This window comes from Pholcus phalangioides, unplaced genomic scaffold (assembly GCF_987345545.1).
Source record: "Pholcus phalangioides strain wild (caught in Gottingen) unplaced genomic scaffold, Ppha-v1.0 ptg000004l_1, whole genome shotgun sequence".
NCBI lineage: Eukaryota > Metazoa > Arthropoda > Arachnida > Araneae > Pholcidae > Pholcus > Pholcus phalangioides.
Genome location: NW_028301597.1, coordinates 50132549 through 50149874, shown reverse-complemented (window position 1 = coordinate 50149874; position 17326 = coordinate 50132549). Strand labels below are relative to the sequence as shown.

The 17326-nt window shown below is 37.4% G+C and overlaps 1 protein-coding gene across 1 annotated transcript in view; it reads right to left on the bottom strand.

Annotated features, from left to right (window-relative positions):
* LOC149087797 (formin-binding protein 1 homolog) overlaps window positions 1-14879 on the bottom strand; it is an 80668-nt gene extending 65789 nt beyond the window's left edge. Inside the window, exon 1 of the mRNA XM_089231714.1 lies at window positions 14295-14879. Within this exon, the coding sequence (XP_089087840.1) occupies window positions 14295-14318 (24 nt within the window). The 5' untranslated portion in view covers window positions 14319-14879. The remainder of the gene's footprint in view (window positions 1-14294) is intronic.
* Window positions 14880-17326: the final 2447 nt, after the last annotated feature.

Below are 17326 nucleotides of genomic sequence, written 5' to 3'. Positions count from 1 at the left end.
TTTCTAAAATCTTTATAACCAAACTTTTAAAACCTCTCATCATGACCTGGAACTAAAAGTTGTCATTGGGGGTGATTATACTAAAGATTGTTTTGTTGTAATTGTTTCAGACAATGAAAACAGATTTATATTTCACATTATAAACAAAATTAGTAAAAAAAAATTAAATTATTTAAAAGAAAAATGAATATTCTCGATTATTCTCCAATTTTTATACGAGAAGATTCTCACAATTATTATCACCTCACATCTCTAGTTCCAGATCACGTGAGTGACCCGCGTTGCATTTAAACATAGATATAACTACTGTAATCTTATGTCTATGCATGTAAAGATAATTTCAGTGGCTCTTTTTCCCTCTCCATTGCCTTCTATGTTCCTGCCCCATCTAGCATTTATACCAGCCATCTTCAACATGTTGCTCGCGAACACTATTGTGCTCCCTGAAGTACTAAGTGTTCAATGCTCGTGTCCGATTTCGTGCTTGCGAGCACTTGATCAACGCTCCAATTAAACACCCTGTAGAAATTGCATTCAAGAATTATAACTGATGCAGATTTCAGGTGTACGTATGGCAACGTTGTCGTAAGGGTACTCTTCGTTTGATAAGCATAAGCAGTGATCCCGACTGACGAAAGGTTGAAGACCTCTGAATTATACTCAAGAAAATAAAGCATGCATATTCTCCCCCCCCCCATAGAGTTCGGGGGGGGGGGGGGGGACTTCCTTGAAAATCGGCTTGAAAATTATTTTTCTCAAGCGATATGTATAATTTTTTTTCGACTCTTATGTCCAAGGAGGCCGTTGTTCGGATGTTATCAATAATGTTAAGTCTATGGGACGAGCTCGGTCAACATGGCTTAGTTCCAACAAAATTTGGCCTTTAGAGGAGGGTTTTATTGTAGCATGAAAATACAATGAAACCTCCTCCGGCAGTTACCTCTATTGGACGGCTTACCTTCCTTCCCGGCCAGTTTTTCTCGAACGGACATTTTCAATCATTATTACAATGCCACCGGGACATGTGTCCCACTAAACACCAATGAGACTCATCTATCCCACTGATCCCATCTCTCCCTGATGATTCATTTTTGCAGCATATAATCGATATTTTATTCTAGTTGATTCATTAAAGTACTTATTATATTTTTTTCTCAGAAAAAAAATGTAGGGTAAGGGTTAACCCATCTTCCGATGACAGTCAGAGCAAATCTGTCCGAAGTCAATTTTTTCACAAATAGTCTTTGAAAAACAAATGTTTGTTTTGAAACATTTCTTGGTACGTATCAGTTTTTTTTCCTTGAAGAATTAATCCAAACTTCCCGTAAATGATAAGTGTTTAATTCAACATTTTCATTCTATCCATAATAAATCGCACCCGAAGAAAACTTCGTTTCTAATAACAAAAGACTTCAATGCATTTCACTTCTCAAACTTTTCTAAGCACGGCACCCCCTTCCAACAAGAATTTTATCGGCAATCCCCCCCCCCCTTTTTTAAACAAGGTTTAACCGGCCACCAGGTCGCTCCTCTTCCTGCCGTAATCAATTTCATTCAAAACATAACAATGACTGCTCTACCATGTATATCAAACAATTTTTCCAGTTATTTCCTATTCTTTTTCCTACGTATATAAATATACCAATATTGATCATTGCAGATGTTTAATTTTAATGTAATATATGCTATATACATGTTAAATAGCTCAGTTAGGCGCTAAAGCATTATACTGGTTCGAATATTTAGTACCAATACCGAAGATCTATTTCTTGACAAGACATCACAAGGTCACCACGATTCGCCGGAGTTGAAAAATCTCTTTGGTCTGATAAAGGATGAATTACTTAGCCACAACGTTTACTAGTAAAGACTATCAATACGGCTGCATAAAGTTTGATAGAAACTGCGGGTGCAGAATTTTAGAAGCGGAGCATACAAGCTCCGCTTGTACATATTGATGACAAAAAATGCATAGAAAGTGCTTAAGACGAGAAAAGTATTTTAAGCTATTACACCTGTAAAATTTCATAAAAATATCATCCCCCGCCAGTTGGAACCATCGGGTAATAGTACACGCGTACACATCAGAACGATATTTCCTGTATCATCGACCTGCGGAAGGAAGCCTGGCCCAAACAGTAGGTGGCGGCCTGATTCACGAAGAGCTGAAGGGAAGGAGGGGAAAGTCAGATATTTCGACGTCTGAAATAAGCATTTAGCATAAATAATCACAACGATAAACGCAGTCTGCTGAAGTAGTTCGTTATCCAAGAACCAGATTCTGTTTCCTCATAAAAAACACGCACACACACACACACACACACACACACTGAGATTGAAAAAAAAAAAAACAACTTGCCCACGTATATTTCTTTCACCTTCCAGTGTGGATATTGTCATGTTTTGTCATACACATCTCAAAAACTGCAAAACAATATCAGTTTTATGTTATCCCAACATGCCGCAAGGGAGGTAAAATCGGAACCAATAAATGGAATAAAATTTTAGGATCAGAACTTGAAAATAATTATGAAATAAGAGAATCATTATTAGAGAAAACATTAACGTTATGTAAACGCCACCGCGAAGATATTGACTGCTGCGAGAAAAAAAAAAGCTCGACCTTCTTCGAGTAATCATTCATATTCGCTTGGAGCATAAGGTCGCTCCGACCTGTTTGGGTGTCGCAGTTGACGTTTTTTTTAGTTCCGGTACCGCGGTGGGCACATCTCCGTTCTACGGATAATGTCATCATCATGTCATCACACGGATGTCTAGCCAAAAGAGAGCACGCACCAAGCTGATAATTGAAACGCAAATTGAAACCATCCATCGCGGAAGTTTGTTGAATTTCTTCTGCAATTGTGGTAGCCAGAGGTCAAGAGGAATACAAGGCCGATAAAAATCCAAAGTGTAGCTTCCGGTTCCTGCTCCACCCCCCCCCCCCCCGACCGCTTCACCGAGTAAGAGATAGAAAGACGCCGTTAGTTCCACCAATAATGAATAATACACAATAACAACAAAGACTTTAACAAACTATGTAATCAGCGAATGGCTCAAATAACAGAGCGATTTCGCTCTCCACAGTTATGCGAGCATAAACGCGCGTTTTCACAGGCAAACAAAAGGGACGGGGGGGGGGGAGTGAATGCAATGATGCCAGACATCATTACTCGATCTTAATTAGTCCTTTGCGTAGCAAATCAACTGAACAGATTTTCTTCCCACCCCACCATCCCACGAGGAAGCTACTACAGTGTTGCTAAGGATTGTGCAGGTCTGAACATACTACGTAAGAGGATGCAACACGTGATAAAGCCTCAAAGGAGGGGAAATCAACGAGAACAATAGGTGGCGGAACGAATTTCTATCTTATTCGAAGTCGACCACACGTAAGATAAGAAAAAAGAATTGAGAATAAAAAATCACTTAAAAACTCGTGTTGAAACAACACAATCGGTATCCAATAATAATATCAACAAGCAAACGAATTTCTATGAAAAAACTCGCAACTTTTATGAGGACTGTCCATCAACATACGAAATCTATCTCCTCGAAAACTTCCTTGAGGAAAGAAAAAAATTATACGTCTCTGCTCTCTATCATCACGATGTCATTGGGATGCCAACCAATATAGTTATGCGATAGGATCAAATCGAAAACAAGGGTAGAAAAACAAGACGAAACTGAACTAATACCGAAATTAGGGATGGGATGAATATTCAATTGGTATTCTGTCTACTCGGCCCTTTTGACGAACATTCGGTTCGGCTCAATTTGAGTAAGGTATTTGGCGAATATCTGTATTAGTCCAAGAGATCATAAATAAAATTAAAGAAAAATTGTGTTAAGTTTTTTTTTTTTAAACAAACATAAAATTTATTATTTTATTCATAGTATGGTGATATCGCATTTTTAGGTAGCTATGCATAAAAGCTGGTAAATAAAGGGTGTTCTGTTTATGGACCGACAAACTCAGAGGGTTGTTAGTAGGCATCAAGAGGAACAAAAATTGCAATGGAACATGGTGTCGCAAACCACGTTGAGAGGGTGAAAATCAAGAAAAACAATGCAAGCTCTGAGTCCAGAGGAGACGAAAGGTGGATGTCAGTTGATCGCTGAATGCGTTCGTGGGGTTCGTTCACCATAACTGAACGTAAGCAGCGTCGCGAAACGCATGCGATGGGGTAGGATCACGCGCTGCGGACGACGTAAATTAGCGCTATTGCGGTAGTAAGCATGTGTAGCAGTTAGTTGTTTGTTTCAATGAGTATCGTGATGGCTGACTGCACAAACGAGGAATACGCTGATATGCTTCTGATTTACGGTCGAGAAGATGGCAATGGGCTCTTAGCACAGCGGATGTACCGACAGCAATATCTGATGAGGCGTTGTCCGCACCATACTGTCTTCGTCACAATCGATCGACTACCAACGGAAGATGGGACCTTCCACCCAGCACAGCGTGAGAGATGCAGGGAGACCGCGTAATGTGCGCACTCCTCAAATGGAAGAAACCGTACTGCAACGGTAGCAGCTCACGTCGAAACCTGCATGCGTTTTCCGCGATTTTCACCCTCTCACCGTTGTTTGCGACACCATGTTCCATTGCAATTTTTGTTCCTCTTGATGTCTACTAACAACCCTCTGAATTTGTCGGTCCATTAACAGAACACCCTGTATTATGTCCAAATATACATTTTGGGTGCATGTTAAACCATGTACTTTATTAATAAAATTGACCATACAATAAGGGAATAATTGTTCGCATACAGCCCGGGCGGGCTTTTTGGGCAAAATAGGAGGAAAAATTGAATTTCCATTTCCCCACAACCTCAAAATATCTAACTTAAACACAGGCCTATATGTGCATCCTTTATGTGTACGTCTTATGTTGTTTACATCTGAATCTGCTGATCGGCCCGTTTCGCCCTTTTTACTATGTGAGGACCTCTCTACTCCCATGCATGCATGTTTTTCTTCATAGTCGCACCTCTTAGAACTCTTACCTCTTCGCTCCACTATGAGCGCAGCCTTAGATTGGATACAATCTCCAAATGCAGGGGCATACGTCGGTAGAATCGACCTTTAGGGGCGGGGGGGGGGGGGTTTACAAGAAATTTTGAGTTACCAATCTTCAAAAATCACATCAACAGAAATTGATTAAAATGCACATGAAAAAGTATTTTCTTTCGATTATTTTTAATATTAAAAAATAAAAACTAGTTGGCTTGGGGGGGGGGGGCGGCACGAGACCAATGCCGTTTTAACGGATAGGCTCACCTGGGCCCGGCTACGACCACCTAGATGTGTAATTTAGTAGGTCGTGGGCCGGCCCGGGGAATCATGAGAATGAGATCTGGTTAAAATTTCTGAGAGTAAACATGAAGATTGGTAAGCATGCATTTCTAGCAAAGTAGGGCCTCGGAAAAACCAATTAGCCCGGGGGCCCATGATGCCCTTAAGACGACCCTGCGCAAGATTCTTATGCTCCCCTTCCCCATCCGTCCACCTCTGCCCAAATGGTATTTAGTGATTATTAGATGACAGCGTGTAAAACATAAAGCAAGACGAAACGAATAATCCACATTTTTACATTCATACATATTTCCATATTTCGGTTTCTTTGTTTCTCGTATCAGGATGCCCACTAGAAAAAAACTGGACTATATGGATGGACTATGTGACGGCCGCTACCCGAGCGCATCCAGCTGTGGAACAATGGGTAAACTCACTGTTTACTCTGCAAGGAAATCAACCGGAACGCACTCACAAAGAAAACTACCAAAAAAAATGGAGTTTAAAAAAAGAAAGAACGAACGTGAACCGCCTCAAGATGATGTAGAAGCCGAGTTTGGTCAAAGCACCGTCTCAAGTCGGGGGCGAAAGTGCAATTATCAATGGATGAGTGAGAATTCGATTTTCCCATGATCTTAGGCAGGTAAAAAAATAAATACAAAACTAATAATAAGAATACACACACATAAAAGAAAAGACGTGTGAGCATTTCAACGCCTTTCTCACCCAGTGAATATAAGTCATACAAACGATGAAGGTAGGAGAAAAAAACGACCATGTAATCACATAACTTAGGGGAAAAACATAAGATTCGTTCAGAGTAATTTTCACGCTATGAAGTGTTGGAAATTATCTAGAGAAAAAAAAAAATCTGTGGGTACTTCTCACAGTAAAAAAAACAGTTTGTAATTTCATAAATGTTCTTTTTTCATGAAATTAACAATAAATGAGACAAAAGCAAAACATGCTTATAGGATTTAGGAAGCACATCAATAATTTGGAAAGAATATTGAAGTTGATAGAAATTGCCTTTTCTTAAAAAAAAATTCAGGGCTTTCTCATAACGAACACTAAAAGAAAAATTTCCAAAGTGACAACATACTTTTCATCTGATGTTTTGGCGCGTAACTTTGTACCATGCAATCAAATTTCTAAAGAAAATTTAATTAAACTTCCGAAATTCAGGAAAAATAACATTTTCTTCAAGTCAACATTATTACGGCTCTTCGAACGAAGTCAGAAGCTTTTCCAATTTTTATGATCATTCGTTCTCAATGAAAATCATATACGATAAAAACTTATACATATAACAAAATGAATTAGGGCAATGTTCTTCAACCGCTGATCCGCGGACCGGGTGCCGGTCCGTGAGAATTTCCCGTCGGCCCACGGAACATTTCACCTGATTCATACAGCCACTACACAATTAATTTTAGATTTCTTTAAATATTATTTACATCTTTTTATATTAGTTTTTATTTCTACCCCGTAACCGATCTTCGAATTATTTCTCCTTTTTATTTATTTATTACTGTGCCGTAAATTTCGCTTATTTTTTTGGTTTTTGCCAATTTGAAAATTATTTCTCGTATTTATTTTTCGGGGGTCCGCAGATTAAAGCTTCCATTTATTTTTTGCCGGTCCAATAATTATTTTTTTCTACTTATCTATTTTTTGCCGATCCCAAAATTATATATTTCTCCAATTTATTATTATTTTTTTTGAAGGTCCGCAAATTATTTCTCCTGTTTATGTTTTGACGATCCGCAAATGCATTCTCCCATTTTCACCTGGTCCGCAGTTTCAATGAACACTGTTCCCCCTGCATGACGGTATATAGTACTGTACTAAAAGTTGGTAACATCCTAAAATTGATACAACAGCAACATTTCACGAATCGATACGGAATAAAAGAAAATATTTCTTCCATTTCCCATATTTTCTCTAATAACAATCACATTCATATCTTCCTTTCACGGTGATCAATTGATGCGCGTGAAAAATAGAAACTCTCACATACTCAATAAAAAAGTGATACCCGTTCAAGTTAGACAGCTGAACTCGCATCAAATTAGATGAAAACCTCAAGCTACAGCATACTCTGTTTCACTTCATACTAAAAAAATTAAAATTCTCATAATTTTTATGGTGTGGAGGGAGTGGTAAGAAGCTAGCTAGGCGTGTATGCACCGAATTTCATTCAATTAAAAACACATTTCCTACATGTTTTGTGCAAACACACGGACAAGAAAATTAATAGAAAAATTTATAATCCGCTTAAATTGCAATTTACACAGTGCTTAAAGCAAGGCTTAACAAATCCTATGAATTAGGTCACCATGGTGACTAAAAACTTTATATTGCCGTCTAAAACTTTCTATGCGTGATTATCAGCTCGGGCAAAAGAAATACACTTGGCTTCTAAAATATTTCGTTGGAACCTAGACTCTTTTCTCGATTTGTCAAGACCTGGTTTAAAGATTTCAAACCAAGAATGCTGGTCATATTTTTGTGTTCAGTAAGAATATAAATATTTTTCATCTTCGATATTATGATAATAGAGACTTCAAAATATGCCGATGAAAAGCTTTGGCACAATCCACGATCACGGTTGAAGAAATTCACATTCATTTTTGTTAATAAATATTATGGAAGTACAGTATATATCTGAATCGCTTCATGCAAAAAGGGCATTAGTCGCAAAAACTACTTTTTAGAAAACTGCAAAAAAAAAAACTGTTCAAGACTGTAGCCTTTTCTGAATAAATTTTGAAACCTTAGATATATATTTTACTAGGCGCCACAAAATGATATTTTTTTTGACATATAAACGAAACATCGAACTACAAAAACAAAACTCTAGACAAACAATTTAAACCAGGACTTGACAAATCCTAGGCACCAGGTCACCATGGGAATTGAAACATCGGTACTAGTGGAAAAAATTTTCTGGGAGTAATTATTAAATGAAAGTTTGAGAACATGAAATTTTTGTCAGCATGAATACTAACTATAAAAAAGAGTAAGCAAGTTCCAGAAAAGTAGGAAAAAAAGTGCTTAGTCGCTATAAAAAGTTTGGCTGACGCCTAATTTTTTTTTTTTTTTTTTTTGATGTGTCAAGTCCTGATGCACACCATAAGAACCTTAGAAGAATTGGAAAAAGTATTGTTTGGTGAACGTATGTTACATGTTTGAGAAGTGCAGCCTATATCTTCTAAATTCAGAAAAAATAAATCGGCAGATTATTGTTCGTAAGTCCGGGTTCTCAAACTGTGCGTCGCCCACCACTGTCAGGGACGCTGCAGAGTGGCGGCCCTGACAAAGATTTTGAAAACACCCTTTGTTGAACTGCTCTGGGGAGCCACGGATAAGCGTTGATAAGAAAGAAACGCGGCGGGTGGAAAAAGCTAAAGAACCCCTGCTCTAAGTAGCATGAATTTTATAAATGTTGTTGACTTGATTACTCTCTGACGAAAGCCTTTTAGTATGGGAGACCAACTCACATTCGTGACATGACATTGGAGGAGAACCACAGAAAAACAACTTCAGCAGGCCTTCGCAGTGCTGACAGGAAGTATCTCAAACCCAATTTTTCACAATGTGAGTCCATAAAAATGTGCAAACAGCCGCACAGTGAGTGGCCTGTCATACCACAAATTCCATTATGTTCATAGGCGGAAATTATTTGATAGTCTGGGGGGCGAATAGTGATGATTGTGTCAGATGTATATGCGTGTATATTAGATGAGTCGGTCTGAGATGCTGGAGGGTGGCAACTCCCCACCGTCAAACCAAGCAAGACCCGGGGGCTCTGACATCACCCGGGCTTGTGGCATCAAAATCTCCAAATCTAAACAAGTATGGATTTTTTTTTTCTTTTGTGGAGACTTTCTAAAACAGTTTGTATACCAAAACAATACACACACACTTTGGAAGAGGTGAAAATGAGCATCACCATGCATTTAACATGAGGGTAAATGCAGAATCATTTTTTCCAATACTGGAGAACACAGTGTAGCCCAGTACTTGAGAAATCAAACTAATTAGGCTTCAGCCAACTTCGAGGCTCCTACTCAAAAAATTGAGAAAAGCAGGACCAAAAAGTAGGACGGGGGAGGGTACTCCTTAGACAACATAATCATGGAACAATAAAAAATTTTTAAAAAATCACTATCATTTTTTTTTTATAGCACTATTTCAGTAGCTATCCTATAAGATTGACTCAATCCTAAGCAAAATAACAGAAATGACTTGGTTACAAAACCAATTTTTGGCTGAAACAGTGTACTAGCAACCACCCGGGCCGCAACTAGATGCTTGGTCACCCGGGGTAAGTGCGCATTCTGACACCTCCTTGTAATGCTGAAGGAGGTGTTTCAGAATGAAATTTACGCCCCCCCTCCAAGTCTAGCACCCAGAGCACGAGACCTGCCTGCTCCCCCTAGTTGCAGCCCTGGCAACCACAGATAATTCTTTTCTGTCTCTCTTTACATTATAAATTACATTCTTTCTGGAGTCTTCCACAGTCCATTCTGTCAACTCTCTTCCTTGATGCACAGTTAATTATGAAGACATGCAAGTTTTTTTAAGAATGACACTCCTTTCGGGACAACTTCCAAAAGCACAGTGCAAAATGTGTAAATTACAAGGTCCAAAGTAAATGAGTTGAGGTGAACCAGATGATTTTACTGCGTTGTCCATCCTTTTTAAAGGAATTTGTTTACATTTTACTGTTCAATGCCCATGTAATCGTTTTTGACAAAGGAAGCACTTTCATTTCTAGCTCTTTGCTGGGCATTGCAAGTATTGTTTATGCCTGTGCATACCCTACAAATACAAAAGACAATTAAAGGGTTGGGGAAAAAATGGTTTCAGTCCATAAAACAAAATTATTCGGATGAAAAACTAAGTTCTTCTTTACAAATCTGGTTTAATTACAATGTTAGAAACATTATTTTAATTTTATATCATGGTACATGTTACGTAAAACTCAAATCAAACTATTCTTTAAAATTAAATTAAAAAATGGTTGCATGTAAATTTTTTTTTCTTCGCTTTACTGTCCACCAACATGTAGTTTGAGCAGGATTCTAAAACCGAACACACACTGCATAAAATTTGAATAATTATGATATTTGACCATGGAGCGATAAATTAAGTTAAAAGTAGGTGAAAAATTATTGGTAGTTAGTGCAGAAAAATATTCAGTGAAAAAAAAAGTTATTATCTTTGGTCATCTCTCTCTCGTTGTTGTTTATATACTCCACATATACATCATCATGCTACTCATCGCTCTCGCATCCATCCCACGCCAAGTTGTTGTAAAAGCATTATGATAATATAATGCATTTGATATTACAGTGATACCTTGGATAACAAAGATGATTCTTTCCAGAATCACGTTCATTAGTCGAAATATGGAAAATCATTTGATTTGTTCCAGCTTCTACCAAAATTTGAAGATAAGTTTTTAAAACACCGAAGAGTACTATGAAAATGAAAAACTGACAGAGGGCTAAAATGAGTATTTTCAAAATTGTATAAATGAGAATCTACAGGAAGATGAGGAATGCTGAAGATCTTTTTATTTTCCAGCAATGTACACAACCCAATCGAGTTAGTGTTCCCCATCTATCTATGATTTGGTCAGCTCATTTTTGTGTCTGATACATGCAGATTAAAAAGATAAGCTTGATGCTAAGAGTCTTGCAATGAAAGAGCGCATACTCTGAAAATGTAGGCTCACATTTTTTTTAATGCATTTTCTATTTTGGCTGAATTTTTAGTTTTACATAAAATGGTTCAAAGAATTTCAGAAAGAGAAGTGTAGGTACACCTGAAAAAATATTCTGAGGTGGGCATGAGTTAATCGGGCCCTGGTGACAGTAATTCTGATGGTGATTGGCAAAAAATTCAGCTCACAACGTGGCTATTTTATGTTAGTGCATGCATTCATATCATCTGTAATGTTTCTTAGCTGAATCCTTATTCGTTAGCTAAAAAAAAATTTTAAGCCAAGCCATTCATTAGCCAAGGTAACACTGTACTTACAGAATCAATTTTTTTTTCAACACTTGTTACAATTTTACATCTAATTAAGAAAATTTAAATTTACTCTCAATTATTAAGCCATAAAATTTACAACTTATTTTCCACTCTAGATGTTCTTTGCCCCTTTCAGTAGCTCAATGTCTTTCTCGTCTAGGTACAACCTGCCGTTAGTGAAGTTGTGTAATTTATGCTAATTTCCAAATTATTGCAGTAGGATTCTATTTTCAGTTTCATGTTTTACTCGTCCAAGAAATTCACCGCAACATAATCTCTTTCACCAAAAGGAATACACACAACACAATAAAATATAATCAGCAAATTGTTAATTTATGCAAAAAAATTCCAATTGTATTATTTTTAAAATTAGTTTGCGCTTATTGACATAGATATTCAGCAAAACCAAATATTCAACAAAAGGAACGAATACCGCATATTCGTCCCATCTTCAGTTTCTACTGCGCATGTGCTGGACTCTGCACGTTCTGCGACTAAAATCGTTGCTTTCCCCCTTATGCCGCATTTTTCTTCCTTTATTAAAATGGACTGAAAACATTTTTAGCTCTGGTGTTTTACATAGTTGAAAGAGATGGTACTGAGTTATACGAAGCCACAAAAATATTAATTGCAATTTTTTGGACTGATTTTCCCCAGATCCTTCGATTGAATGCTACAAACCTAGAATAGACCTATGTATCCAACTGCTTTGTAATGCAACTGTTTACCTATACACAAAATATGTACCTTGATTTTGAATGATGAATTTTACTTACTGTCGGAGAAAATGAAGTAGTAAATATAAAATTATTTTTTCTATCCAAGACAGAAGTTTTTATGATTGCTCTGCTTGATGAACCCTCAAACTAAGTAAAAGAAAAATAAATAAACCAAATGGTACACATACACCCCTCTCCCAAATAACCTTGAAAACGATGCAATTTCTGCTTTGAAGCAAAATCATTAATTGCAATCTACACTTGTAATATTTCGCAATATATCAATGACTCCACCCTCAATTAAAATCAATTACACAAACTTTGTTGATAGTATTTTGCAAAAAAAGACAAAAGTAAGACATTTTCCCAAAAAAGTAGGACAAATGGGCGCTCTGCAAATTCTTTACAAACGAAGCATTTTAAATTTTTCATGAGGAAAAACTATCATTTTTCTATATTTCCAGGGTTTATTCCAGGGTCCCCTTGGTAGTTACACTGACATGAACTCCAAAAACATTGCATTGTCCTCAGACCCTAGTTTCACACATGGTAAATTTTAGGTGCAAATATAAATTTTTTGATTGGCATGGAGGAAGGGGCAAGAATTTGCCAAGTATCTGTATGGAAGCCAAAGCATGAATTTTTTTATATATACAGGCCCATGGTGGAGGGAGCATTGCCTAACCCCCCCCCCCCCCCAACGTTAAAGGTGGAGTCGTCTGATATAATGTATATGTGTATATATGAATTGACATCATCATCGTGCTTCTCCCCCCCCCCCCCAGACTTTCAAGTCTATCTCTGCATATGACATACACATTAAATCTAACACATTCAACAACACAAGATTTCCTGACTTCATTTCAGTAAAACATGCGTTATCGAGTCCTAGAAAAATCGGAAAACATAATATTTAGGGCTGTTCATGCTTGGCTCCGAAGATTTGGCTCATGCTTAAATATATTTTCAATTTGTCAAGTTCTGGTGAAATGCAATCAGATCACACTGGTTACAACAAACTGGAGAGTTCAATACTAACAAATCTGGCAAGATCATTTCATAATCAGAGGCATATTCGTGGGCTATTCAAAGTTCCTGACCTATTCTCATTTGATGTTCTCCTGACCCATCAATTAATAAAATTTGCCTCCCTGGGCATATTTGCCAATTAACCTTGTCCACTCCACTCCATAGTCAAGGTAAGGTCCCAGCTAAGGGGGAAAAGTAAGTGGGTCTGGTGTGGATTTATTATATTACCATTAAAAATAGTTTGTGATAGAGAGGGCAACAGAATACGTTTTTGTTTGTAGTTGCAGCCCTGCCTGCACCCAAAGGCTAGAGTCCTGTCCAAGCCAGGTATAGATACTGCAAAACTCATCTGGTCTGATGGGAAATGGTGAGCTGTATAATATGTTGAGAAGAGATGTACCTGTATGTTCAGAATACTGCAGCACTGTCCATAAAACCAGGGCTATCTTAACCCACAGACAGATGTAGGCATGTCCCTTAGGCCTCATATCCATAGGGGGACCTACACAATAAGATCTGATATGATTTTCAAATGTAAGTTTGTAAATATGCAGGCTCTTACTTCCTGTGCTAAGTATGGGGCCCCCTGAACATCACTATACAAAGGGACCAATAATGTTAAGACAGCCATGCATAACCGCCTCCTTCCCCCCTCCCACAAAAAAAATAAACGTCACTGAACTCTATCCCTGGGTGGTGTCAGAAGGTTCAATTTATTAGCTAACTCACTGCCAACATGGCAACTTTGTGCACAGGTTGTTTGATCTCATCCCGTATTTTACACATTTTTCCTAGAAAGGGTCTTGCTCTTGCATAAGGGTAAGGACCCTGGACAAAACAGAAGAGCCATGAAAAGAAAATATGGTCCAGGATGGGTGGGGGGCATGGGCCAAATAAAGTTGAGAAACACTAGCCTTTCTAGGGGGCACTACTACAGTATGTGGGGCCCCACAGTCTGTAAATAGGTGTTTATTAATGAGGCGAACAATTTCGATGACACACAAATTAGATGTTTAAATCAAAAAGATGGTACCGATTGTATTTAGATATAACTTTATAGCCCAGTGAAGCTGTGACCTTCATCAGCTGCCCATATGTGGCCCAGTGGACAGCAATAGTAATTTAGGAATGCTAGAGTAATATATGGATATGTACACACTGTACAGTACAGATATTGAATACGCTCAGGTTTGAGTCACTTACCCACAAATCCAAGCCCCAACTCATCTTCACATTTGTTTTACTTCGAATCGATCGGCGTGACAATTTATCTGGACGCAAATCCTTGGAATGGACGTGATTTTTGTCACATAAACACACACATGTGGGTCCGATACACCATGAATTTACCAGTGAACGTCGTATATTACGGAGCAGGCGTCGTGCCGTCGATGATGGCAGAATTTCTGTTGTTGTCGTCTGAGAGTTTGTTTTTATTCCTAGATCGTCTGAAGAGACACAAGATTTTTCTCATCGCACCAACAATAACAACAATAATCGCTCCGAGTGATCGTCGGCGTCGTGTATAAGGAAACAGGCACAAATTTACACGAGATGACGATCGGAGCAATTAATCAAGAGCAAGAGCAAATAATGTCAACGTACGGCAAACAAGCACACGACGGATAACACAATCGAACGGATCCAGATTTTTATTAATGAAGTAAGCGAAATAACTCGCTAGCGGAACGATGAGCCAGGCGGACCCATCACCTCTCTAGTGGTGTTGGTTTGCCGTAGGATAAATATCGATTTCTTCCTCTCTTTCAACTTCACTCACACATACACAACGTACCGCCAGATGGCGCTAAAACTGCAAAGTTCATTGCCCATGTGCGGCTCGTTTCGAATACGCTATTTCACTGTATCATCATGTAAATAAACGCAAGTTCCACGATTATTTCTGTTAGTTACGATATTTATCGTACAAATGTTTGTTTTTATTTTGGAAACTCTTTCCCTCTGGAAAATTAAATATCTTTTCAATGGCGATGGCAACACTATTTTTCGCGGGAAAACTCAAATTCTAACATTCCTTACCCTGTTAAATATACTGAAGTTGAACTTTCTTTTTCTCGAACATTTCACTTTTCTAAATAATGAAAATAATGATAATGACAAAAATTGTTTTTCCTTATAGATGAGCTGTGTTATACAGAAATAACTGTATTGAATGAAATTTATGCACAACGAATTCGATAGCCCAGGGAAAATGTTTTTTTGGGGGAACCCCTTTTTTATAGTGTTCTTTGAGGCAGAAGCATACGTGGGGTCATATGGGCTGTGCATAAAATAATTTCAGAAGCTGCTTGAATTCGTTATCAGTGAGAGAAAAAATACCGCATTCCTCCGTGCTTTTCGGCAAGCCGGGAAATTCGAGTCACAGATTATAGAAAAAATCGATTGAATTGGCTAAATTGTGATTTCGGCCTCACTGTTCTCGGCATTATTAGTTTTACGGCACCGGTTAATGCGGGAAATACAGTCAGAGGCGAATTTACAGGGGCGCCCGGGGCCCTGACTTCTAAAGGGCTTCAAAAAAACGTCACATTATTTTCTATTTTATAAGAGGCCCAATATTTTCTTTTGTGCCCGGGGCCTTATCTCAAAAACTAGAGCCAATCTGATAACACCAATGAGATTTGAAATAAGCACCCCCAAAATCCTCTTAAAATCACTGAAATATCTTTGAGAACAAAATCAGTGTTGCACAGTGTTGTATCATTTAAACATTGTTTTGGATAAAAGAGATGGGACTTGCTGTTACAATCAAATGTAAATCTTATGCTGTTTTTTTAAATAAGTATTATTGAGTAACATGCAACTTTAAGGGATAATACTGCATCAATCTGATGATTTAAAAATTTTCTATTTCATGGTCAGGGAAATCTTTCAGTGAAAAGTTGTAGGAACCCTGTGATAATTGGAGAAGAGAGAGAGAAATGTGACAGTTTGCATAAACAGCTCCCTAATATGAAAATATTTGATTGGCAACAATTGCACCTCTCTCTGTTATCCCTAATGATATTTCCACAGTAAAAATTTGGATAGAAAATCAATGAGATATCAATGGCAAATTGATTTTCACCACTTCATATAACTATCTCTATATTAAAACTTAGTTATTTTAACCCTTAAAAAATTTACAAAAAGCAAGATTTTTTTTCTCATGATTCTCAAGTATTCCCTAGGGATTCGTATGATCTCACCAGAAAATTTGTTAGTATCAATAAACATTCAGGTCCAACCAGGATTAGAACCCAGACCTGCACAGTCAGAGGAGGGTTACCTAACCACTCGACTGATATGCAGGAACAGATATCTCTGTGAATAGATAAAGTCAATAATCTCAGTGTAATTAGAATTTTTTGCATTGGGGTCCATATACAAATTTAAATAAAAAAATCTCCAGGGTATTTTATTATAAAGAGAATTTGAGTTTTTAAAAATCTAAAAAAAAAGGTTCTTCACAATTAAAATATATGAATAAAATTTCTTATGAATCTCTAAATTTGTTTTAAAATTGACCATATATATATATATATATATATAATGTTTGAAAATAATTTTGAAAGCATTATTTAGTCAACCTATACTGTTTTCTGAATCAAATCAAGGATTTTTGGGAAAAAGACAGATTATAATGGCCTCGTAGAAATCTAAGAATATTTTTAAACACAAAGGCCATAACAAGTAAACTGTCCAATGAGGTGGCTGACAAAAGATGCCCATAAAAAATATGTCAAATACAGCCAAAAAAAACCAATATAAAGCATATATCATGAAAGAAAAACTAAGAATTAATGCTATATAGTACACTGCCCATAGAAAAAAAGATTATGGTTGTCTTGTATAAGTATGAATAGCTTCCTGATTTATCCAACTATGGTTATTGTGCTTCTTTTTAAATGTAACAATCATGTTAGAATTCACGACCCCTAGAGGTAAACTATTCCATTTGCTATCAACCCTTTTAGGGAAAAAACTCAGTGACACCACAATTGATTGACCGTGTGTTAATCACTCATGATCCATGCTATCCATCTCACTGAAAATTTTAAACACTTCGATCATATCCCTCAGACAACTGCATTCCTCCAATTTAAACATAGCTCAAGCCAGGGTGCCAACAACAGCACGCATAGCTCTTCTCTGCACCCATGTCAACCAATTCTATGTGTCTCTATATGTATGATCTCTAAAAACCTTATGGCATACTCTAGTCCAGGACAAAC